Raw genomic sequence first — 24,682 nt, 5'->3', positions numbered from 1 at the left:
TCTATAGTGAGAGAGTCTATAGTGAGAGGTCTATAGTGAGAGAGTCTATAGTGAGAGAGTCTATAGTGAGAGAGTCTATAGTGAGAGGTCTATAGTGAGAGAGTCTATAGTGAGATAGTCTATAGTGAGAGAGTCTATAGTGAGAGAGTCTATAGTGAGAGAGTCTATAGTGAGAGAGTCTATAGTGAGAGAGTATATAGTGACAGAGTCTATAGTGAGAGAGTCTATAGTGAGAGAGTCTATAGTGAGATAGTCTATAGTGAGATAGTCTATAGTGAGAGAGTCTATAGTGAGAGAGTCTATAGTGACAGAGTCTATAGTGAGAGAGTCTATAGTGAGAGAGTCTATAGTGACAGAGTCTATAGTGACAGAGTCTATAGTGAGAGGTCTGGTTTGCTGGTTTGTGCCACGTTTCAACTAGACACATAAAATCAAGTCCTTTGTCCAGAATATGGCAGTGAATGAGGAGGGATTATATGAGAGGTCTATAGTGACAGAGTCTATAGTGAGAGGTCTATAGTGAGAGAGTTTATAGTGAGAGCTACCAGAAGGTCTCGTTCAGTCATGGTGTCCTACTCAAACAACCCTGCTACCAGAAGGTCTCAAAGTTTTCATATGATCAGAGATGATTGTATTTATGTACCTTATTATTATTATTATTATTATTATTATTATTATTATTATTATTATTATTATTATTATTATTATTATTATTATATTATTATTATTATTATTATATTATTATTATTATTATTATTATTATTATTATTATTATTATTATTATTATTATTATTATTATTATTATTATTATTATTATTATTATTATTATTATTTTAATTACATGTGTTAGTAGAAGTAGAAGTCTTATTTGTCATCACACACACGCGACCCACAGGAACACACACACACATGCACTAAGTCGCTGACCAAATGTTCTCTGCACCTCCCATCCCATCGTCCTTCCCCCCAAGGGCAGCCGTGCGCCTCGCCCACGGACCAATCCAAGTGCTCCTGTCCATCAGGGACGCAACAGCGTTAGCGATCTGTTGTGCATGTTTTTCCATTGGGTTTATCTTATCAGGAGGGGAAACCCTTGCAAGCACGGGGAGAACATGCAAACTCCACACAGAAAGGCCCGGGAACTGGGTAACTGGCAACACAGCAACCTGGTCCTCAAGTGGGAATCGAACCCAGGACCTTCTAGCTGTGAGACGACAGTGTTAACCACTACACCACCGTGCCACCTGTTAAACATCAGGTCAGGTTAGTATAGGTGAGTTATTTTGTCCCCCTTTCTGTTTCCCCTTCTCAGGTAGGCTACTACCCGCCCCTTCCTGTAGAGTATGCTGAGTCTGAGTGCCCGCCCCTTCCTGTAGAGTCTGCTGAGTGCCAGCCCCTTCCTGTAGAGTCTGCTGAGTGCCCGCCCCTTCCAGACTACAGAGAGTGGCCCGTTCAGCCAAACGCACAATTGGAGGTGGGCTTCCCACTCTCCAAGACATCTACAACAAGCGGTGCATGGGCAAGGCTAAGAGAATAATCAAAGACTCCAGCCACCCAAACAACTGCCTCTTTGAACTGCTGCGGTCAGGCAAGCGATACCGGAGTCTCATGGCAAGCACAGAGAGACTCAGAAGGTGTTATGGTTTGAAACCGACCCCAATCGCACAACACAAGACAGGTATGGTGGTTTGCCAAGAAACAGATATTTATTGTGAACAGGGAAAAAGGGCACTGTCCCTTTAAGGGAGAAAACACAAAACACTGGAATAACACAAGAGGGGAAGGTAAAGTGCCTTTAAGAGGCGGGCAGGAAAAAGGGAACACTATGGGAAAGTAAGGGAACGCCTAAGGGAAGGTTAAGGGAACGCCTTGGGACAGAGGAACTAGAGACTAGGTAAACTAGGGACAAGGAGAACTAGGGAGAGAGGACTAGGGACTAGGAGAGCTAGGGATAGAGGACTAGGGACTAGGAGAACTAAGGATAGAGGGGACCGAGGCCCGCGGAGGCGGGCTGGGGAACAGGGAGGAACTGGGGACAGAGAACCGCGGAGGCGGGCTGGGGAACAGGGAGGAACTGGGGACTGGTGGGAAAACATCTGGGCCGCTCTGCAGAACAGAGGAGAGGGTTAATATTCAAAGGGAAAAAACAGAGCAGATGCAGAACAGTCCAAATAACAAAGTAACAAAGTAAATACTATCTTCGTGTGAACAAACACACAGTGGGAGATGAAATGTCCAAAATAATATCCACGAGAGAACAAAACAGAGTGGGAGAAGAAATGTCCAAACTAATAACTAAGTGAGAACTAAAGGAGGCAATACGCTGGGAGAGTGACATCACAATCAAAACTCACCCAGGCGTATGCGTAATGGTACAGGAACAGCAGCGGGAACGGGGGCAAGAGGCATTACGCTGAGTGAGTGACATCACAATCAAAACTCACCCAGGCGTATGCGTAAAGGTACAGGGAACAGCAGCGGGAACGGGGGCAAGGGCACTACGCTGAGTGAGTGACATCACAATCAAAACTCACCCAGGCGTATGCGTAAAGGTACAGGGACAGCAGCGGGAACGGGGGCAAAAAGCATTACGCTGAGTGAGTGACATCACAATCAAAACTCACCCAGGCGTATGCGTAAAGGTACAGGGACAGCAGCGGGAACGGGGGCAAGGGCACTACGCTGGGTGAGTGACATCACAATCAAAAACTCACCCAGGCGTATGCGTAATGGTACAGGGACAGCAACGGGGCGAGGGCATCGCCACCGGGTGGCTGGCTGTCCGAGCCGAGGAACAGAGCGCTGGAACAGCGGCGGTGGCGAGGATGTCGTCCACCGGGTAGCCGCTGTCGGAGCCGAGGAACAGAGTGCGCGCCACACCTTGGTGTGCGCGTCGGAACAGTGGCGGTGGCGAGGGTGTCGTCCACCGGGTAGCCGCTGTCGGAGCCGAGGAACAGAGTGCGCGCCACACCTTGGTGTGCGCGTCGGAACAGTGGCGGTGGCGAGGGTGTCGTCCACCGGGTAGCCGCTGTCGGAGCCGAGGAACAGAGTGCGCGCCACACCTTGGTGTGCGCGTCGGAACCGAGAGACGCCTCGGGGTGCGTCTGCGAGGAGGAGTGTGCCAAGCACGAAGGTCTGGAAGATGCGCGTCGGCGCGCTGAGGTCTGGAGAGCGTGCCAAGCTCGAAGGTCTGGAAGATGCGCGTCTGTGCGCTGGTACGGAGGAGCGTGCCAAGCTCGAAGGTCTGGAAGATGCGCGTCAGTGCGCTGGTACGGAGGAGCGTGCCAAGCTCGAAGGTCTGGAAGATGCGCGTCTGAGCGCTGGTACGGAGGAGCGTGCCAAGCTCGAAGGTCTGAAGTGGAACACTGGAATACCTCCCGTAGAGGATTAGAGAGCGCAGTACAGTGTCTCCCTCCAGGCAAACGGCGGCAGGTGGCGAAGGCTTGAGCGCATCTGGCGCGCTGGTCTGGAGTGGAACACTGGAATACCTCCCGTAGAGAATTAGAGAGCGCAGTACAATGTCTCCCTCCAGGCAAACGGCGACAGGTGGCCAAAGCCCTTGAAGATGCGCGTTGCGCGCTGGTGACTGGAGAGCGTGCCAAGCTCGAGGGTCCGGGAGATGCGCGTTGGTCTAGATGTGCGTCAGGACGAACAGCTGCGCTGGGGTCTGCAGTGGAGCGCTGGGGTGCCTCCCGTGGAAGTTACAGGGAGCGCAGAACAGTCTCCTCCACAGGCTACGGCGACAGCAGACGAAGGCTGGAGCAAACATCTCAAGGCTGGAGAGATCCATCTTACAGCATTGGTAGACCAGAGGATCTCCCGAAAGAGTCTAGATGTTAGAGAATATGACTCAGCATGAATACAACACGACCCCACGCCGAAACGAGGGGAAGAGCCCTGGTATTTAAAGCCCACAGGGGAACTAATTAGCCTGCCACCACAGGTGCGAGAGGTAATTGATAATAGTCCAGGTGTGGCCACTGAGAGTAAACGAGAGTAAAGAACGAGAGGGTGGGGGCTAGAGAGAGTGAGTGAGAAGGGAATTTCTAACAGTAGGCTTTAAAGAAACAGAGAAAAGGTGGTGAGCAGCGGGCAAAACCTCACAGTACCCCCCCCTCAACGGGAGCCACCCGGCGACCCAAAACAAATACAGACAGAGTGGCAGGGGGCAAAACAAGAGGTACTGGCCAAGCCAGCAGGGGAAGCCACCACAAGAGTGGGGCTAGCAAAGGAAACAGGGTCGCCGAGGGGTAACTAGGGTAGCAGAGGGGCAACTGGTCTAGAGGAACTGGGTCTAGAGAACTAGTCTAGCGAACTGGGCAAGAGAACTGGTCTAGAGAACTGGTCTAGAGGAACTGGTCTAGAGGAACTGGGTCTAGAGAACTGGTCTAGAGCAACTGGTCTAGAGGAACTGAGGGGCAAGCAGGGTAGCTAAGGGGTAACCATGGAAGCACCGGGAAAGGGCTAGCAGAGGGAAGGTTAGCTGCCAGGGCACTGATAGCTACAGGGCCTATGCTAGCTGTACTGCTACATCAACATAGAGGCTGCGCAAGCTGCCGGAGCCAGGCTAGCAGAGGGAAAGGGTAGCTGCCAGGGCACTGATAGCTACAGGGCCTATGCTAGCTGTACTGCTACATCAACATAGAGGCTGCGCTAGCTGCCGGAGCTAGGCTGGCAGACAGGGCTGGACCAGCATGAGAGCACAAGCTAGCTGGAAGGACAGTCCTAGCTGTGTGAGAAAAACTGACCTTGCTAGCTGAAAGGGCAGTCCTAGCAGTGGGATAAACTACACAAAAAAGTGGAGGCCATGCAGAGGGACCGGGTTAGCTGCTTGGGCCTGGCTAGCTACAGGGCCTATGCCAGCTGCAAGGCTGCATTAACATAGAGGCTGTGCTAACAGCCGGGGCCAAGCTAGCAGACCGGGGCCATGCAGAGGGAAACTGGGTTAGCCGCCAGGGCATGGCTAGCTACAGGGCCTATGCCAGCAGCAAGGGCTGCATAAACATAGAGGCTGTGCTAGCAGCCGGGGCTAAGCTAGCAGACAGGGGCTCTGCTGAGGGACTGGGTTAGCTGCCAGGGCATGGCTAGCTACAGGGGGGTAACAGGCTAACAAGGGAGCTAAACAGGACTAACAGGGAAGCTAAACTGGGCAAACAGGGGAGCTAGAGGGGAGACTAACAAGCTAACAGGGGAGCTAACAGGGCTACAGGGGAGCTAGAGGGAACAAGAAAAAAAAAGGCAAACTCAACATACACCGTCTGTGCTGGCTGGGGTCGTCGATTTGGTGGGGTCGTACTGTTATGGTTTGAAACCGACCCCAATCGCACAACACAAGACAGGTATGGTGGTTTGCCAAGAAACAGATATTTATTGTGAACAGGGAAAAAGGGCACTGTCCCTTTAAGGGAGAAAACACAAAACACTGGAATAACACAAGAGGGGAAGGTAAAGTGCCTTTAAGAGGCGGGCAGGAAAAAGGGAACACTATGGGAAAGTAAGGGAACGCCTAAGGGAAGGTTAAGGGAACGCCTTGGGACAGAGGAACTAGAGACTAGGTAAACTAGGGACAAGGAGAACTAGGGAGAGAGGACTAGGGACTAGGAGAGCTAGGGATAGAGGACTAGGGACTAGGAGAACTAAGGATAGAGGGGACCGAGGCCCGCGGAGGCGGAATGGGGAACAGGGAGGAACTGGGGACAGAGAACCGCGGAGGCGGGCTGGGGAACAGGGAGGAACTGGGGACTGGTGGGAAAACATCTGGGCCGCTCTGCAGAACAGAGGAGAGGGTTAATATTCAAAGGGAAAAAACAGAGCAGATGCAGAACAGTCCAAATAACAAAGTAACAAAGTAAATACTATCTTCGTGTGAACAAACACACAGTGGGAGATGAAATGTCCAAAATAATATCCACGAGAGAACAAAACAGAGTGGGAGAAGAAATGTCCAAACTAATAACTAAGTGAGAACTAAAGGAGGCAATACGCTGGGAGAGTGACATCACAATCAAAACTCACCCAGGCGTATGCGTAATGGTACAGGAACAGCAGCGGGAACGGGGGCAAGAGGCATTACGCTGAGTGAGTGACATCACAATCAAAACTCACCCAGGCGTATGCGTAAAGGTACAGGGAACAGCAGCGGGAACGGGGGCAAGGGCACTACGCTGAGTGAGTGACATCACAATCAAAACTCACCCAGGCGTATGCGTAAAGGTACAGGGACAGCAGCGGGAACGGGGGCAAAAAGCATTACGCTGAGTGAGTGACATCACAATCAAAACTCACCCAGGCGTATGCGTAAAGGTACAGGGACAGCAGCGGGAACGGGGGCAAGGGCACTACGCTGGGTGAGTGACATCACAATCAAAAACTCACCCAGGCGTATGCGTAATGGTACAGGGACAGCAACGGGGCGAGGGCATCGCCACCGGGTGGCTGGCTGTCCGAGCCGAGGAACAGAGCGCTGGAACAGCGGCGGTGGCGAGGATGTCGTCCACCGGGTAGCCGCTGTCGGAGCCGAGGAACAGAGTGCGCGCCACACCTTGGTGTGCGCGTCGGAACAGTGGCGGTGGCGAGGGTGTCGTCCACCGGGTAGCCGCTGTCGGAGCCGAGGAACAGAGTGCGCGCCACACCTTGGTGTGCGCGTCGGAACAGTGGCGGTGGCGAGGGTGTCGTCCACCGGGTAGCCGCTGTCGGAGCCGAGGAACAGAGTGCGCGCCACACCTTGGTGTGCGCGTCGGAACCGAGAGACGCCTCGGGGTGCGTCTGCGAGGAGGAGTGTGCCAAGCACGAAGGTCTGGAAGATGCGCGTCGGCGCGCTGAGGTCTGGAGAGCGTGCCAAGCTCGAAGGTCTGGAAGATGCGCGTCTGTGCGCTGGTACGGAGGAGCGTGCCAAGCTCGAAGGTCTGGAAGATGCGCGTCAGTGCGCTGGTACGGAGGAGCGTGCCAAGCTCGAAGGTCTGGAAGATGCGCGTCTGAGCGCTGGTACGGAGGAGCGTGCCAAGCTCGAAGGTCTGAAGTGGAACACTGGAATACCTCCCGTAGAGGATTAGAGAGCGCAGTACAGTGTCTCCCTCCAGGCAAACGGCGGCAGGTGGCGAAGGCTTGAGCGCATCTGGCGCGCTGGTCTGGAGTGGAACACTGGAATACCTCCCGTAGAGAATTAGAGAGCGCAGTACAATGTCTCCCTCCAGGCAAACGGCGACAGGTGGCCAAAGCCCTTGAAGATGCGCGTTGCGCGCTGGTGACTGGAGAGCGTGCCAAGCTCGAGGGTCCGGGAGATGCGCGTTGGTCTAGATGTGCGTCAGGACGAACAGCTGCGCTGGGGTCTGCAGTGGAGCGCTGGGGTGCCTCCCGTGGAAGTTACAGGGAGCGCAGAACAGTCTCCTCCACAGGCTACGGCGACAGCAGACGAAGGCTGGAGCAAACATCTCAAGGCTGGAGAGATCCATCTTACAGCATTGGTAGACCAGAGGATCTCCCGAAAGAGTCTAGATGTTAGAGAATATGACTCAGCATGAATACAACACGACCCCACGCCGAAACGAGGGGAAGAGCCCTGGTATTTAAAGCCCACAGGGGAACTAATTAGCCTGCCACCACAGGTGCGAGAGGTAATTGATAATAGTCCAGGTGTGGCCACTGAGAGTAAACGAGAGTAAAGAACGAGAGGGTGGGGGCTAGAGAGAGTGAGTGAGAAGGGAATTTCTAACAGTAGGCTTTAAAGAAACAGAGAAAAGGTGGTGAGCAGCGGGCAAAACCTCACAGAAGGAGCTTCTATCCCCAGGCCATCAGGATGCTCAATGAACAATGATTGAACAATGAACAATAACAGGCCATCAACACACCCACAGCACACTCACTTTAAATCAGTGCTTCTCAAACTTTTTCTGTCAGGCCCCCCTTTGGCGGACCAAAATATTTTGGCCCCCCCCCCCTCGCCCCAACAAAATAGTAATGAAATGGGCCATGTTTAAATTTATTGAAATAACACCAATATCGTGACCTTTCAAATTGGCCCTATATTTTGTTTTCAGAGCTGTCATGGATGAAAAGCCAGCTTCACACAGATACTTATGTGGTGCTGAATGGTATCAACACCTTAACTCATGCTGCATCATGAGATACTTGGTGGGCCATGAGATGAGATAACTGGTACTCAGCACCACACTCTGAAACTAGCTCTCTAGGTGGTATCAGATGAGATTTCAAAGAGTTCTTCCAAGAGTTTGGATGGAGATGTGTCAGGAAGCTTTGTCTCAATGTTGTCTGTAAAGTTTTTTTTTATCCAGAGTAACTTGGTGATCCTTTTCTGTGTTTTATTAAATAATGATTTTCAGATTTTGAGAAATGGTATTTTCATGGAGAACAGTGCAGCTGCAACAGATAGCACTTTAGTGATAATTTTCTGTAATAATTTTTTTTTTTTTTTTTTTTATAAATCTCAAGGCCCCCCCTGTCATGCCTCTGCGCCCCCCCCTGGGGGGCGCGCCCCCCACTTTGAGAAACACTGCTTTAAATAAACAACACACTGTAGCACCCACTTTACCACACTTTACACTTTACACTTTATATTTATTATATTATTGGTAAGGAAATTGCACATCTCTCATTCCTTATTCCTTATTGCACCTCACCACCACAAGGTGGCACCACAAGCTAAGCTATACCTCACCATTTTTGTACCAGATGTACATACTGTATATAGAGGTATACTGAACAATTTTGTTGTTTACACTTGTTTTTACTTGACTTCTTGACTTTCTATTTTATACTTATACTATCTTGTTATCTAGCACTCTCAGGAGCAAAACAGAAAGAAACATTTCATGCAAAGTATTCTGTATTTCTGTATGACAAACAATAAAGAAACTTGAACTTGAACTTGTAGAGGCTTCTATGTGCCTGATGATGACTACAGCTGAGGGTAATCACTCATCAAGGGGCGGGTGGATAAAACCTGATATCCTTTTGCCATTACCACTGGACTATGTGTATTGTGGGTTGTGTTGGCCTTATTCCACTGTTGTGTGGGACGGTGTGAATGTGAAGTAAGTTCACACTTATTTGTTAATAGCCTTGTGTTACTGTTGTGCTGGGTGGTTTACCAGTTTGCCAACCATGTGGGTTTTGGTTGTGTCCTGTGACACTTGGTTACTTGTGTTTGGTTAGTGTTTCCCCTTGTTTTCCCCATTAACACTTTCAGTGCCGAGCTGTGTTTTCCTTTTTACCCCGTTGATGCCACGGTCCACGGCCCATGTAACGTTAATATCGCCTAATCTATGTTTTAAATTATGCTATGTGTCTAATCTGCCCATCGCTTATCAAAGAATCATTTTCCAGTCAACATTGGCAAAGCAGATTGTGTTTTTATCGCTTAATTTCCTTTTTATAGCATTTTGAAAACCACTCGGTTTCGAAGAAAAAACAACACATTCCCTGATAGTCGCCTTTTACTGGAATATTCCAGAACGTTATCATTTGTCGGTCTATTTATGAATCGTTTTCAAATAAACGCTAGATGGTCGATAGTATATGTGTGCGCACGCACGCTCGTGCCGTGCGCTGATAATCGCTGCTATTATTTCCTCATGGCTTTTACAGTGAAACAGCCATATCACATATAGTGGAAACGCTTATATCTCCATGAAAACGAGTCTGATTATCCTAACACTGATAACATAGATTCCTTACCCGACATCAGATGGTATCCAAATGGTATATTCCAATTCCTGATCACCATTCGAAAAAATCGATAAGTATATTGATCCAACGTTGGGCGGCTATGTGGCGTAGTGGGCAAGGCGCTCGCCACGAATGCGGAGACGCTGGGCTCGCCTGTTCGAGCCCAGCGCTCCACATTGCTTTCAGTTTAGCTGGTCGTTCATACTAATACACATTGGCCGTATTAGGGGGTGGGAAACTGATGGGTGGGGATCGGGCGTTGTGGACAGCGACTCCTACAGGTCGGTTGGTGCGCCTGCGCAGTAGAATCAGGAAGTGTCGGGGGCAGCGTGAGCCTCCCACGCGTTACTCCTCGCCACTGAGAGATTGAGCTGCGCAGGTGAAAAGATGCGACTGCTGTTACCTCAAGTACCGGAGGGGACTTGTGCTATGTATGACTTAGTCCACATTGCAGCCGGCTTGTGGGAGGCAAGAAACAGCGTTCGTGACAGGGGAGGGTTGAATTGGATGATACGAAATTGGGATGGGAGAAAAAATATAGAAAATGGGAGAAAAAGTGGATACAAAAAAAAGTATATTGATCCAACGTGTGTACAGTATAACCCATGCTCGCCGCGGCTCAGAGGCTCCAGAATGAACTCTGGTAACTCCGGCTGCATCAGTGGACTGGAAAATGTGGACTGGAATCTTTTTTTTCCCATCCATTTTCATTGAGTCCATTCCAAAAGGGTGATTTACCATCTGGGAGACGATAGGGGGCGCTTTTTTCACATCTGATCGCCGGCGGCCCCTGGATCTCCAACGGTAGGCTCGCGTGATGCAATATGATTTCAGATCGATAATAAAAAAAATAAAAAAAAATCCTGAGAAAAGCCGTGACGTGGCTTTCAACGTCACAATCGTAAACCCCGAGATTAGCCGTGAGTGGCGCTCAAAGTCTTAAGTGGGGTTATTGTTGTAGGGTTACCCCTTGCCTTGTTTTGTTTGTCTTATTGTATATATACCTGTTTTGTACTCCCTTTCCCTTGTGACAAATTGTGTTGTGGGTTTCATTCCCCTTTATTACAAATAATATAATTTACTTTGGAAACGCCTTTATTCCTTCCTCCTGCCGGGATTTGTGCTACATGCACATGCTGAACGGGTTGGATTCACAACAACCCGGTTCAGATACACAGTTATGGGTTAACTGATACATCTGTAAAGCATTTATCATAATTACCAAAATCGTATGTGACAGGGGTCACAAGCCTGTATGAGGTCACAAGCCTGTATGAGGTCACACCTCTCTCTCTCTCTCTACACTATGTTAGCTCTGTGCCAGACCTCTCTCTCTACACTATGTTAGCTCTGTACCAGACCTCTCTCTCTACACTATGTTAGCTCTGTACCAGACCTCTCTCCACACTGTTAGCTCTGTACCAGACCTCTCTCTCTACACTATGTTAGCTCTGTACCAGAGCTCTCTCCACACTGTTAGCTCTGTACCAGACCTCTCTCTCTACACTATGTTAGCTCTGTACCAGACCTCTCTCCACACTATGTTAGCTCTGTACCAGACCTCTCTCTCTACAGTTAGCTCTGTACCAGACCTCTCTCTCTACACTATATTAGCTCTGTGCCAGACCTCTCTCCACACTATGTTAGCTCTGTACCAGACCTCTCTCTCTACACAGTTAGCTCTGTACCAGACCTCTCTCTCTACACTATATTAGCTCTGTGCCAGACCTCTCTCCACACTATGTTAGCTCTGTACCAGACCTCTCTCCACACTATGTTAGCTCTGTGCCAGACCTCTCTCCACACTATGTTAGCTCTGTACCAGACCTCTCTCCACACTATGTTAGCTCTGTGCCAGACCTCTCTCCACACTATGATGTTAGCTCTGTACCAGACCTCTCTCTCAGACCTCTCCCTGTGTTCACCGCCATATTTAATCAATCCCTGGCGGAGTCAGTGGTCCCTGCCTGCTTCAAGATGTCTACCATCATCCCTGCACCAAAGAAACCCTCCCCAACATGTCTCAATGACTACAGACCGGTGGCACTCACCTCTGTGGCCATGAAATGTTTCGAGAGGCTGGTCAAGGATCACATTTGTGCCTCCCTCCCCAGTGATATGGACCCTATGCAATTTGCATACAGGCCAAACAGGTCCACTGACGATGCGGTCTCCCAAGTACTGCACAGCACCCTCTCTCACCTTGACCGCCAGAAGGGGGGCTATGTGAGACTGTTGTTCATTGACTACAGCTCAGCGTTCAACACCATAGTCCCCACCAGACTGGTGGACAAGCTGATCGAGCTGAGTCTGAGCTCCGCTCTGAGCGCCTGGATACTGGACTTTCTGAGCGAAAGGCGGTCAGGGTGGGGGGTCAGACCTCCAACACCATCACCCTGAGCATCGGGTCCCCCCAGGGCTGTGTTCTGAGACCCCTGCTGTACTCACTATACACACACGACTGTGTGGCCAAGTTCAGCTCCAACTCCATAGTGAAGTTTGCGGACGACACAGTGGTGGTGGGGCTGATCTCGGACAACGACGAGAAGGCCTACCGGGAGGAGGTTGAGGTACTGGAACGCTGGTGCCAGGACAACAGCCTGCTCCTGAACATTGGTCAAACCAAGGAGCTGATCGTGGATTATAGGAGAGGACAGCAGGAGACACACACACCATTGAGGATAAACGGGGCTACCGTGGACAGGGTGAGCAGCTTTAAGTACCTGGGGGTCCACATCTCAGAGGATCTGACATGGACAACACACATAGACTCAGTCGTAAAAAAGGCGAAGCAGCGCCTCTACCACCTGAGACAGTTAAGGAAGTTCAGAGTATCTGGGAAGATACTCCAGTCCTTCTACTCCGGAGCTGTAGAGAGCATCTTGACTGGAAACATCACTGCCTGGTATGGAAACAGCACGGCACAGGACAAGAAGGCCCTACAGAGAGTGGTGCGCTCAGCCGAGCGTACCACGGGTATTGCACTACCACCCCTGCAGGTTCTATACAACAAGAGGTGCAAATCCAGAGCCTGCAGAATAATGAAAGACCCACACCACCCCAACAACAGCCTGTTCATGCTGCTGAGGTCAGGCAGACGCCTGCGAACCCCAGCTACTAGGACAGAGAGACTTCGGCTCAGCTTCTTCCCCCAGGCCATCAGAGCCTTGAACACTGAACTCTCCACACACAAGCACACATGTGCACACACACGAGTCGACACACACACTGTACACGCTCACACACTAGCAGCCACTTTAACATGAGCAAGCACACACTCATGCTGCACACACCCACACTTATGGTCACTAAGGAAAGGTCACTTTAAAAATAGTATAGTATAACCTGAGATTGTATAAAATAGCATGTACAGAAAGACCCAGTGCCTCATCCGTAGCTAACAGTGTATTGCACTACCAAAGGACCTAGCATGTCCTCCATGCTCTGTAAATAACTTATGTACAAATACCGATATGCCCTACTATGTTACTTGTTTATTGCACAATGTTGTTTTATTGGATTCTATTATATGTTGTTACTACTGTATTGCACATTGTTGCGGGCAAGACCACCCGCATTTCATTGTATACTTGTATGCCGTGACAAATAAAACTCTTGACTTGACTGAATGAATGAATGAAAACTTTATTTAACAGATTGCAGAATGGGTACAATACAGTACGGCTCAATACACACAATTGTTAAGGGGATGCAGACCTGAGAAAGACGTTTGTCTTGTTTCCATCAGGGTCCCCCATTTTCAATTCATATAGACATTTATGACATACACAACATACATGACATTTATGGCATAGGGACATATAGGTATTTAGTACTGATACATTTGTGACATAAACGGTATTCAAATATACAGTACTGTTACCCCTAGATCCTGACAGAGTATATACATATGATGGGGAGGGGACTGTACATTAGGAGGGGGTGGGTGGGTGGGAGAGAGATATACATACAGCGGGGAGGGAATATATACATGCGGTGGGGAGGAGACTGTCTATTAGGAGGTGGTGGGGGTTTTGGGCATTTACAGTGGCCAGTTTCGAATTGCAGACTCCCGTAGGTGCTCTTTAAGAGCGGTTTTGAATGTGGGTAGGGATTCACATTCATTTACTGCTTTAGGTAGGGCGTTCCACATTGATGTGGCATAATTGCAAAACGTATTTAGTCCCTTGTTTGAGCCGAATCTGGGTTTAACATGATTTGTTGAGCTTCACTGACCTTTGGGAAGTATTTTGACATGTACATGGGTACCTTAGTCGTATAGTGTATCTTGTAGACCAGGCCCATTGCAAGTTGCTGTACTCTGTCGTCTACTCTAAGCCATCCTAGGTTGTCAAAGTGGGCAGGGGTGAGGTGGGTTCTGGGGGTAAGGTCAAGTAGTAGTCTGACCAGTTTGTTTTGTGATGTTTGTAATTTTGTTTTAAGCGCCTTTGAGGTGCTTTGGTACCATGAGGTTCACGCATAGTCGTAGTACCCTTGAATGAGTGCTCCTGCCAGAGTCTTCAGGGTATTCTTGTTTACCAGAGAGGAGATCCGGTACAAGAATCTAGTTCGTTGGTTGACTTTTTTTATTACATTGGATGCCATTTTGTCACAGGAAAGATTTGCCTCTAGGATGGAACCCAGGTAGGTAATTTCGTCTTTCCTTGTGACAATATTGTCACCCACTGCAACTGAGAAGCCGTCGGTCTTGCTGAGTTTGTTATTTGAACCGAAGAGAATGGACTCTGTTTTGCTCATGTGTAATGATAGTTTGTTATCAGCGAGCCATATGCAGATTTTGCCTAGTTCCGAGCTGAGGGTTTTTTCAACCTGCAACTTGTTCTTGTCAGAGACCAGCAGGGCTGAGTCGTCCGCAAACAGGAACAAGTTGCAGTCACAGGCTGACGACATGTCATTTGCATAAATTAGGACGAGTAGCGGTCCTAGTATGCTTCCTTGTGGAACACCACAGCTCACTGTGAGGGGGGGGGGGATAGAGTACCGTTTACTCTCTCTACACTATGTTAGCTCTGTACCAGACCTCTCTCTCCACACTATGTTAGCTCTGTACCAGACCTCTCTCTCTACACTATGTTAGCTCTGTACCAGACCCCTCTCTCCACACTATGTTAGCTCTGTACCAGACCTCTCTCTCTACAATATGTTAGCTCTGTACCAGACCTCTCTCTCTCTCTACACTGTTAGCTCTGTACCAGACCTCTCTCTCCACACTATGTTAGCTCTGTACCAGACCTCTATCTCCACACTATGTTAGCTCTGTACCAGACCTCTCTCTCCACACTATGTTAGCTCTGGACCAGACCTCTTTCCACACTATGTTAGCTATGTACCAGACCTCTCTCCACACTATGTTAGGTCTGTACCAGACCTCTCTCACTATGTTAGGTCTGTACCAGACCTCTCTCCACACTATGATGTTAGCTCTGTACCAGACCTCTCTCCACACTATGTTAGCGCCCAACGGGAGAGTGTCTGTCTGGCAGAACCCATTATCATTGCGCACTAGGTAATAACAACGTTCTGGTTTCTATGCATTTCTCAAATCAATCACAATCGTCTCTAGGCCAATGCTAAACAAAATGCAACTTACAAAAAAGCATCAGAGGAGAAATATTTGTTGGTCAAACGGTTTCCACCATGAGAGTGCTTGGTAGCTTGAAGCCTACGTGTGGGGGCCTAGTGACTGGGATTTAAAAAACACAAAACTTCTTGTGGAAAAGGAAGTTGCAGATGACCGGGTTATGAGTTACTAACTTACTACTATATATATATATACTATAAAACGATATATTTAGCTATATAGTAACTTTGGATTTCTTTTGATCTAATAAATGTTTAAGGTTCTTAGATGGATCCCCCCGCTTTTATACTGTGTGAGTTTCTCCAGACCTCTCTTGGCAGAGCCTGAGGTGTGTCCAGCTATAGCAATTTGATGACATTTTACAGACTACCTTTTAATAACCTTTCAAACATTCTATATTCATTGAGAGAATCCCCCTGGAACCTGAGAGGGGCGGGTGCTATGGGTCTCTAGTTTCCTACCCTCTCCCACGGTGTCCCACCCCCTCCTAATGTACAGTCTCCTCCCCATCATATGTATACTCTCTGTTAGGATCTATGGGTAACAGTACTGTATATTTGCATATCGTATGTGTCACAAATGTAACAGTAACATGTACCCATGTACATGTCAAAATACTTCCCAAAGGTCAGTGAATACCACGATCACAACACCAGAGGGAGCTCCACAAATCATGTTAAACCCAGATTTGGCTCAAACAAGGGACTAAACACGTTTCGCAATTATGCCACATCAAAAATGCTCTGAGTTTCGTAAAAGTCAGTCAAAGCTTACTAAAAGCACGAGCAGTGAACTCCAAGCCCACGTGACTGAACTCAAACTAGAAAGAAACAGACTAAGAAATGACGTAAACTCCATGATCAAAACTGCAAAAAAGAATTTCATCAATGACAAAACTGAGGAAAACAAAAACAAACCACGTGAACTTTGGAAATTACTCAATAATCAACTAGGATGCAGTAAAAAACTTAAAACCAGATTCTCAAACATAAACATAAAAACGGACAACACGCTCATCACAGACAAGCTGGATGTAGCCAATTACTTAAACATTTTCTTCACAAACATAGCCACAACACTGGTAAACAAACTACCCTCCCACTCAGGGCTTTATGGGGTAGAACACATAGTAGCTTACTACAAAAACCTAGGGGTCCGCAAGGACGACTTCAAGCTGGAAATGGTAACAACAGATGAGGTACTCAATAAACTGAGCGCCCTCCAACCTAACAAGGCCACTGGCCACGACAACATCCCTTCCAAATTCCTCAGAGACTCAGCAGCCGCCATCACCCCAATCATCACACACATAATAAACCTCTCCATAAAACAGGGACACGTCCCCAAGGACTTCAAAATTGCGAGGGTGACCCCTCTGCATAAAAAGGGCAGCAAATTAGACCCAGGCAACTACCGCCCTGTTTCTATTCTCACCTCCATCTCGAAAGTCATGGAAAAAATAGTCTACGAACAGGTCGAAAAGTACCTAGCGGAAAAAAATCTAATCTACGAATTCCAATCTGGCTTCAGAACATCCCACTCCACTGACACATGCCTTCTCTATTTGAATGACCACATCAAACAAGAGGTGGACGCAGGCAAATACTGCGGCATGGTCATGCTGGACCTACAAAAGGCCTTTGACACGGTCAATCACTCCATTCTGATTGACAAGCTAAAAGCAATTGGTTTTGATAGTCTATCAGTGAGCTGGATGCAATCCTACCTTGAGGGGAGGGAACAGATGGTGGAGGTAAACGGTACCCTATCCCCCCCCCTCACAGTGAGCTGTGGTGTTCCACAAGGAAGCATACTAGGACCGCTACTGTTCCTAATTTATGCAAATGACATGTCGTCAGCTTGTGACTGCAACTTGTTCCTGTTTGCGGACGACTCAGCCCTGCTGGTCTCTGACAAGAACAAGTTACAGGTTGAAAAAACCCTCAGCTCGGAACTAGGCAGAATCTGCATATGGCTCGCTGATAACAAACTATCATTACACATGGGCAAAACAGAGTCCATTCTCTTCGGTTCAAATAACAAACTCAGCAAGACCGACGGCTTCTCAGTTACAGTGGGTGACAATATTGTCACAAGGAAAGATGAAATTACCTACCTGGGTTCCATCCTAGAGGCTAATCTCTCCTGTGACAAAATGGCATCCAATGTAATAAAAAAAGTCAACCAACGAACTCGATTCTTGTACCGGATCTCCTCTCTGGTAAACAAGAATACCCTGAAGACTCTGGCAGGAGCACTCATTCAGGGGTACTACGACTATGCTTGCACCTCATGGTACCAAAGCACCTCAAAGGCGCTAAAAACAAAATTACAAACATCTCAAAACAAACTGGTCAGACTACTGCTTGACCTTACTCCTAGAACCCACCTCACCCCTGCCCACTTTGACAACCTAGGATGGCTTAGAGTAGACGACAGAGTACAGCAACTTGCAATGGGCCTGGTCTACAAGATACACTACACGACCAAGGTACCCATGTACATGTCAAAATACTTCCCAAAGGTCAGTGAATACCACGATCACAACACCAGAGGGAGCTCCACAAATCATGTTAAACCCAGATTCGGCTCAAATAAGGGACTAAACACGTTTCGCAATTATGCCACATCAATGTGGAACGCCCTACCCAAAGCTGTAAAGGAATGTGGATCACTACCCACTTTCAAAACCTCTCTCAAGGGACACCTACGGGAGACTGCAATTCAACACTGGCCCCTGTAAATATCCGAACCCAACCCCCTCCAATGTACAGTCATTTACCTAGTATGGTTTTGTCAATAGTCCAATGTACAATTTTGTTTGTTTGTACAGTGTCTCCCCCCCCCCCCTCAATGTACAGTTTTGCTTGTATATACAGTGTGCCCCCCCCCCCCCAACCACCTCCAATGTAGATTACCCAGTATGGTTGTCAATATCCCAGTGTACCCAACCCCCCCCACCCAACCTCCTCCAATGTACAGTTTCTACGTCAAATGTATATACTCCCTTTTCCTGACTCCTTCTGTATCACAAACAGTACTGTATTTGCAAATCTGGTATGTCATAAATGTATAGATGTAGCAGTACTGACTATCTGTATGTCATGTATGTCATATATGTCCTGATGAATTGAAAATGGGGGACCCTGATGTAAACAAGACGAAAGTCTTTCTCTGGTCTGCATCCCCTTAACAATTGTGTGTATTGAGCTGTACTGTATTGTACCCATTCTGCAATCTGTTAATAAAGTCTTCAATCAATCAATGTGGAACGCCCTACCCAAAGCTGTAAAGGAATGTGAATCACTACCCACTTTCAAAAACACTCTCAAAAAACACCTACGGGAGACTGCAATTCGAAACTGGCCCCTGTAAATGTCCTAACACAACCCCCTCCAATGTACAGTAAATTACCAAGTATGGTCTTGTCAATATTCCAATGTACAGTTTTGTTTGTATAGTTGTACAGTGTCCCCCACCCACCCACCCCCCCCCACTCCTACCCAACCCCCACCCCCCACCCAACCACCTCCAATGTACAGTCCCCCCACCCCCCCCACCTACCCAATCCAATGTACAGTTTCTACGCCAAATGTATATACTTTTTTTATTTTAATTTTTTACTCTTTTTGTATCACAAACAGTACTGTATTTGCAAATCTGGTATGTCATAAATGTATAGATGTAGCAGTACTGTCTATCTGTATGTCATGTATGTCATATATGTTACGATGAATTGAAAATGGGGACCCTGATGTAAACAAGACGAAAGTCTTTCTCTGGTCTGCATCCCCTTAACAATTGTATGTATTGAGCTGTACTCAGGGGCGGACCTAGCACATTTGGCGCCCTAGGCGAGATTCACCACTGCGCCTTTTTTTGTAATTTTTGTAATTTTTTTTTATGGCTTTTGCCTCTTCATAGTTCTCTAACGTTAGTCTTTCTTTCCTCAACGCTCAATTCTATAAACACTTGACCGATACCCATCAATGCACAGCGCTCTAGCATGTTCTGACTGTGAACACCTAAAGCTGAGGCTCAGACCGACCGACCGTTTTAGATTTTTGGCTCATTTTCCCTTATGTTAGAATTTTTTTTATGTAAAAATAATGGTTGCAGATATAGAGGGGGGCGCCAAAACTGCACAGAGAAAAAAAAACTAAAAAAAAAAACTAAAAAAAAAACTAAAAAAAAAAACTAAAAAAAAAAAATTAATTTTTTTTTGCGCCCCCCTCTGGGTGGCGCTCTAGGCGACCGCCTATATCGCCTGTAGGAAGGTCCGCCCCTGGCTGTACTGTACTGTACCCATTCTGCAATCTGTTAATAAAGTTTTCAATCAATCTACTGCCGCTTGGTACGCAACCAAGAGGCGGCGACATCTCCTTTTTCTCTTTGACTTTACCACCATCATCGTCCAACGACCAAGAAGAAGAAGAACTCGACCAATCGGTCGCTCTCAGCGTAGGAAACCTAACGTACGCGACATTCGTGATTATACAAACAAAACGCAGAGGAATACATGTATAGCGTTAGCTTAGCATATGATCAACACTCACATTTCACAAAGAGAGTATTAGATTGTGTTATTCAACATGCTCCGTGTACGTGCCCGCGGTTAGCGAGGCCGGGGGAGCTCTTCTAAATTGACAACAACTCGGGATTATTATATGATCAGCTAACGTTAACTAGCTAGCTATCTGGGGACGCTAGCTAACCCAACAACAGTGGGTAAACACAACGCTAGGAAGTTTGTTATTAATAACAACTGAACGGTTCGTCTACTACCATCTTCTACTAGTCAGTCACCACCAACTGGACGGAGGTAGCTAGACTTCACACATCATAATAACATCATAACGGTGGTGCCGCTAACTAACGAAGGTTAGCTCGTTTAAACGTCGCGTTAGCTAAAGCGAACAAACTGGGTGTACTGTCTTTACTTCAACTATCATCTGGCCGCCCGGTAACAGACGCAGTCAGTGTGTTGAGATACATCTCTGCTCGCGTTAACGGTACTAGTAAGTAGTGTTTGTTTTCATTAAGTTGACTAGTATACTATTACTACAGTATATAATTAATAATACACTAATGTCTGGTTGATCTCGGCCCTTGTTGTTGTCGCAGGTCCCCTGCTGTGCTGTGAAGGTGATGAGGAACAACAGCAGGGGGTTCACGACAGACAACAGTCACACCGTTTATTAACTATCTCGTGTGATCTCATCCACAATGCAGTCTCAAACACATTTTCTATATTAAAAGCGTTATTCGTTTTTAATATATATATTTTTATTATATATATTTTTTTCGTTGACTGTAGTTTGGGTCGTTTTGGGCGGAGTGTGATCATACTAGGCTCCGGGGTTCAGATTAGCTTTTTTCAGCATCATGTCTGGGGACACGACTGATGGCAGCAGCAGCAGCAGCAGCGACGACTCCGATGCAGGGACTCGGAGGAAAGCTGCCACCGTCAAGCATGAGATCACCAACGGTGAGTACAGCAGGGTTATAATGGTTGTCACTGTTATTTTACACTCCGCACTGAACGTGTAGTGTGTTGAATTACAAACAAAAAGAGACTAACAAACTGAACAAGCTGGCGAGGAAGACTAGCTCTGTAGTGAGTCAAACTGAACAAGCTGGCGAGGAATACTAGCGCTGTAGTGAGTCAAACTGAACAAGCTGGTGAGGAAGACTAGTAGCTCTGTAGTGAGCTTGACCCAAACATGAGCTTGACCCAAACATGAGCTTGACCACAAACATGAACTTGACCACAAACTTGAACCAAACATGAACTTAAGCACAAACATGAACTTGACCACAAACACGAGCTTGACCCAAACATGAACTTGACCACAAACACGAGCTTGACCCAAACATGAACTTGACCCAAACTTGAACCAAACATGAACTTAACCACAAACATGAACTTGACCAAAAACATGAGCTTGACCACAAAAATGAACTTGACCCAAACATGAGCGATGCAAGTGAGACATTTGGCTTGACCCGACCAGGGTTTATTAGATCCAGTTAGATTAGATCTTATTAGATCCAGTTAGATTTGATCTTATTGGATCCAGTTAGATTAGATCCAGTTAGATTAGATCTGATTAGATCCAGTTAGATTTGATCTGATTAGATCCAGTTAGATTTGATCTAATTGGATCCAGTTAGATCAGATCCCATTAGATCCAGTTAGATTTGATCTTATTGGATCCAGTTAGATCAGATCTTATCAGATCCAGTTAGATTTGATCTTTCTAGTACAGGTTCTCAGTGACATGTGTGTATTCCTCTGATCTTTTTCTCTTTGTGACTGACTTGTCTGTGTGGGATAATTTTCTGTGAAGTTAAATAATTCCTGTCTGGTTTCTCTCCCACCATCAGCGAACCTCACCGGCCACCCAGAGAAGGTCGGGATGGAGAACTTTGAGCTCCTCAAAGTGTTGGGCACAGGAGGTAAGATTCCAGCTACCTCACACGGTACACACTGGAAACACCGGAGTAAATGTTGAAACAGAGATGGGATGCATGAACCGGAGCATGGTTTAGGTAGACCTAACCCTAAAGAAGGTAAAGCTCATAGATCAGAGGGTAACCTTCAAGTTTCAAGTTTCAAGTTTCTTTAATAGTTGTCATACAGAAGTACAGAATACTTTCATACAAAATGCTTCTTACTGTTACGCTCCAGAGACTGCTAGACAAGATAGTATCAAATAACATAGTATAGCATGTAATTTAGAAGTAGAAAATGAGGTCACAGTGTTCAGTATAGACATATGTACAATGTTCGATGCAGAATAGACGTAACTGAGTTACCATATAATATACAATACTATGCAGTGTACTAATGTACAGTACTATATAGTGCAAAGCAGAAATGGGATGAGGTACAATTTAGGTACAATTTACAGTAAGGTGTACGAGTTGTAGTGCAATCCTTCATCAATAAATATAAAGTGTGGGGAGTGGGTGCTACAGTGTGTTTGTTTAAAGTGGGTGTGTGCTATAAAGTGTGGAGTGGGTGCTACAGTGTGTTTGTTTAAAGTGAGTGTGTGCGTGTGGATGTGTGTGCTATGTGCGTTTGATGGTTGTTGTGTAGTGTTCATTGTTCGTTTAGCAGCCTGATGGCCTGGGGATAGAAGCTTCTTCTGAGTCTTTCTGTGCTCGCCTTGAGACTCCGGTATCGCTTGCCTGATCGCAGCAGTTCAAAGAGGCAGTTGTTCGGGTGACTGGAGTCTTTAATGATTCTCTTAGCCTTGCCCCTGCAACGCTTGTTGTAAATGTTCTGGAGGGTGGGGAGCCCCCCTCCAATTGTGCGTTCGGCTGAACGTGTCACTCTTTGTAGTCTGCTTCGGTCTTGTGCAGTGCTATTCCCAAACCAGGAGGTGATGTTGCCAGTCAAGATGCTCTCTATTGTACATGAGTAGAAGTTCTTAAGGATCTTCTGACTGACTTGGAACTTCCTTAGTCGCCTGAGGAAGTAGAGGTGTTGTCGTGCCTTCTTCACAACACTGTCAATGTGTGTGGTCCATGTCAAGTCCTCGGATATGTAGGCTCCGAGGTACTTAAAGCTGTTGACTCTCTCAACCGGTGCCCCGTCGATGCTGAGGGGGCTGTAGTCCTTGACCCCCGACCTCCTGAAGTCCACAATCATCTCCTTTGTTTTGCTGACGTTCAGGGAGAGGCTGTTTTCCTGGCACCATCCCGCCAGGACCTTGACCTCTTCCAGGTAGGCCCTCTCGTCGTTGGCAGAGATCAGGCCCACCACCACTGTGTCGTCAGCAAATTTGATGATTGTATTGCTACTCCGCTGAGCCACACAGTCGTGTGTGTACAGGGAGTAGAGGAGGGGACTCAGAACACAGCCCTGGGGGGCTCCTATGTTGAGGGTGATGGATGAGGAGGTGCAGTTGCCTGCTCTCACCACCTGGGGTCTGCCCGTCAGGAAGTCCAAGACCCACAGGTAAACCATCAGTCAATTGGAGTGCATGCCTTCTGAAGATCTCATTTTGAGATAAATTTGAGTTGATAATTATTGATATTGAATTATCACCTAGAAGCTCTCCTTCTCCAGGGGAAGAATGTGAAAGAGGCTCTACTCTTGACACAGCTCCTGTATAGTCGTTCAGACAGTGAGGGGTACAGCTCCTGTATAGTCGTTCAGACAGTGGGGTACAGCTCCTGTATAGTCGTTCAGACAGTGAGGGGTACAGCTCCTGTATAGTCGTTCAGACAGTGGGGTACAGCTCCTGTATAGTCGTTCAGACAGTGAGGGGTACAGCTCCTGTATAGTCGTTTAGACAGTGGGGTACAGCTCCTGTATAGTCGTTCAGACAGTGAGGGGTACAGCTCCTGTATAGTCATTCAGACAGTGGGGTACAGCTCCTGTATAGTCGTTCAGACAGTGGGGTACAGCTCCTGTATAGTCGTTCAGACAGTGAGGGGTACAGCTCCTGTATAGTCGTTCAGACAGTGGGGTACAGCTCCTGTATAGTCGTTCAGACAGTGGGGTACAGCTCCTGTATAGTCGTTCAGACAGTGAGGGTACAGGTGCTGTATAGTCGTTCAGACAGTGGGGTACAGGTGCTGTATAGTCGTTCAGACAGTGAGGGGTACAGCTCCTGTATAGTCGTTTAGACAGTGGGGTACAGCTCCTGTATAGTCGTTCAGACAGTGAGGGGTACAGCTCCTGTATAGTCGTTCAGACAGTGAGGGGTACAGCTCCTGTATAGTCGTTCAGACAGTGGGGTACAGCTCCTGTATAGTCGTTCAGACAGTGAGGGGTACAGCTCCTGTATAGTCGTTCAGACAGTGGGGTACAGCTCCTGTATAGTCGTTCAGACAGTGGGGTACAGCTCCTGTATAGTCGTTCAGACAGTGGGGTGTACAGCTCCTGTATAGTCGTTCAGACAGTGGGGTACAGCTCCTGTATAGTCGTTCAGACAGTGAGGGGTACAGCTCCTGTATAGTCGTTCAGACAGTGAGGTACAGATGCTGTGTAGTCGTTATATATATAGTCCGGTGCAGGACATCAACATCACATGCAGCGCTCTGGTAGTCGGGTGCAGGACATCACGACACATGCAGCGCTCTGGTAGTCGGGTGCAGGACATCACGACACATGCAGCGCTCTGGTAGTCAGGTGCAGGACATCCGCATTAACGCGAGTAGAGTCTCACACTGTTGGACTCACTCCCACTCAACTCGTGTCTCTCAAATAAACACAACGGTGTGCAGACTGTTGCTTATTGTGCCCTGACACCCTGTTAAGATACGCTGCTTTTTGGCTCAGGAGGTAGAGCGGTCGCCTCCTGGTAGTCGGAAGGTTCCTTGTTCGATTCCTGCTCCTCCCGGGCAGCGTGTCAAAGTGTCCTTGAGTAAGACCCGTAACCC

The 24,682-nt window shown here is 47.5% G+C and overlaps 1 protein-coding gene across 1 annotated transcript in view; it reads left to right on the top strand.

Annotated features, from left to right (window-relative positions):
* Positions 1–20,671: 20,671 nt before the first annotated feature.
* rps6ka4 (ribosomal protein S6 kinase, polypeptide 4) overlaps positions 20,672–24,682 on the top strand; it is a gene marked incomplete at both ends in the record, with an annotated part of 78,707 nt that continues 74,696 nt past the window's right edge. Inside the window, 2 exons of the mRNA XM_084320560.1 lie at positions 20,672–20,774; positions 21,674–21,745. Of these exons, the coding sequence (XP_084176686.1) occupies positions 20,672–20,774; positions 21,674–21,745 (175 nt within the window). The remainder of the gene's footprint in view (positions 20,775–21,673; positions 21,746–24,682) is intronic.

The sequence above is a fragment of the Notolepis coatsorum genome (genome assembly GCF_963971535.1).
Source record: "Notolepis coatsorum genome assembly, chromosome: 8".
NCBI lineage: Eukaryota > Metazoa > Chordata > Actinopteri > Aulopiformes > Paralepididae > Notolepis > Notolepis coatsorum.
The sequence above is the reverse complement of the archived record's forward strand: the minus strand, read 5'-3'. Positions and strand labels throughout refer to the sequence as shown.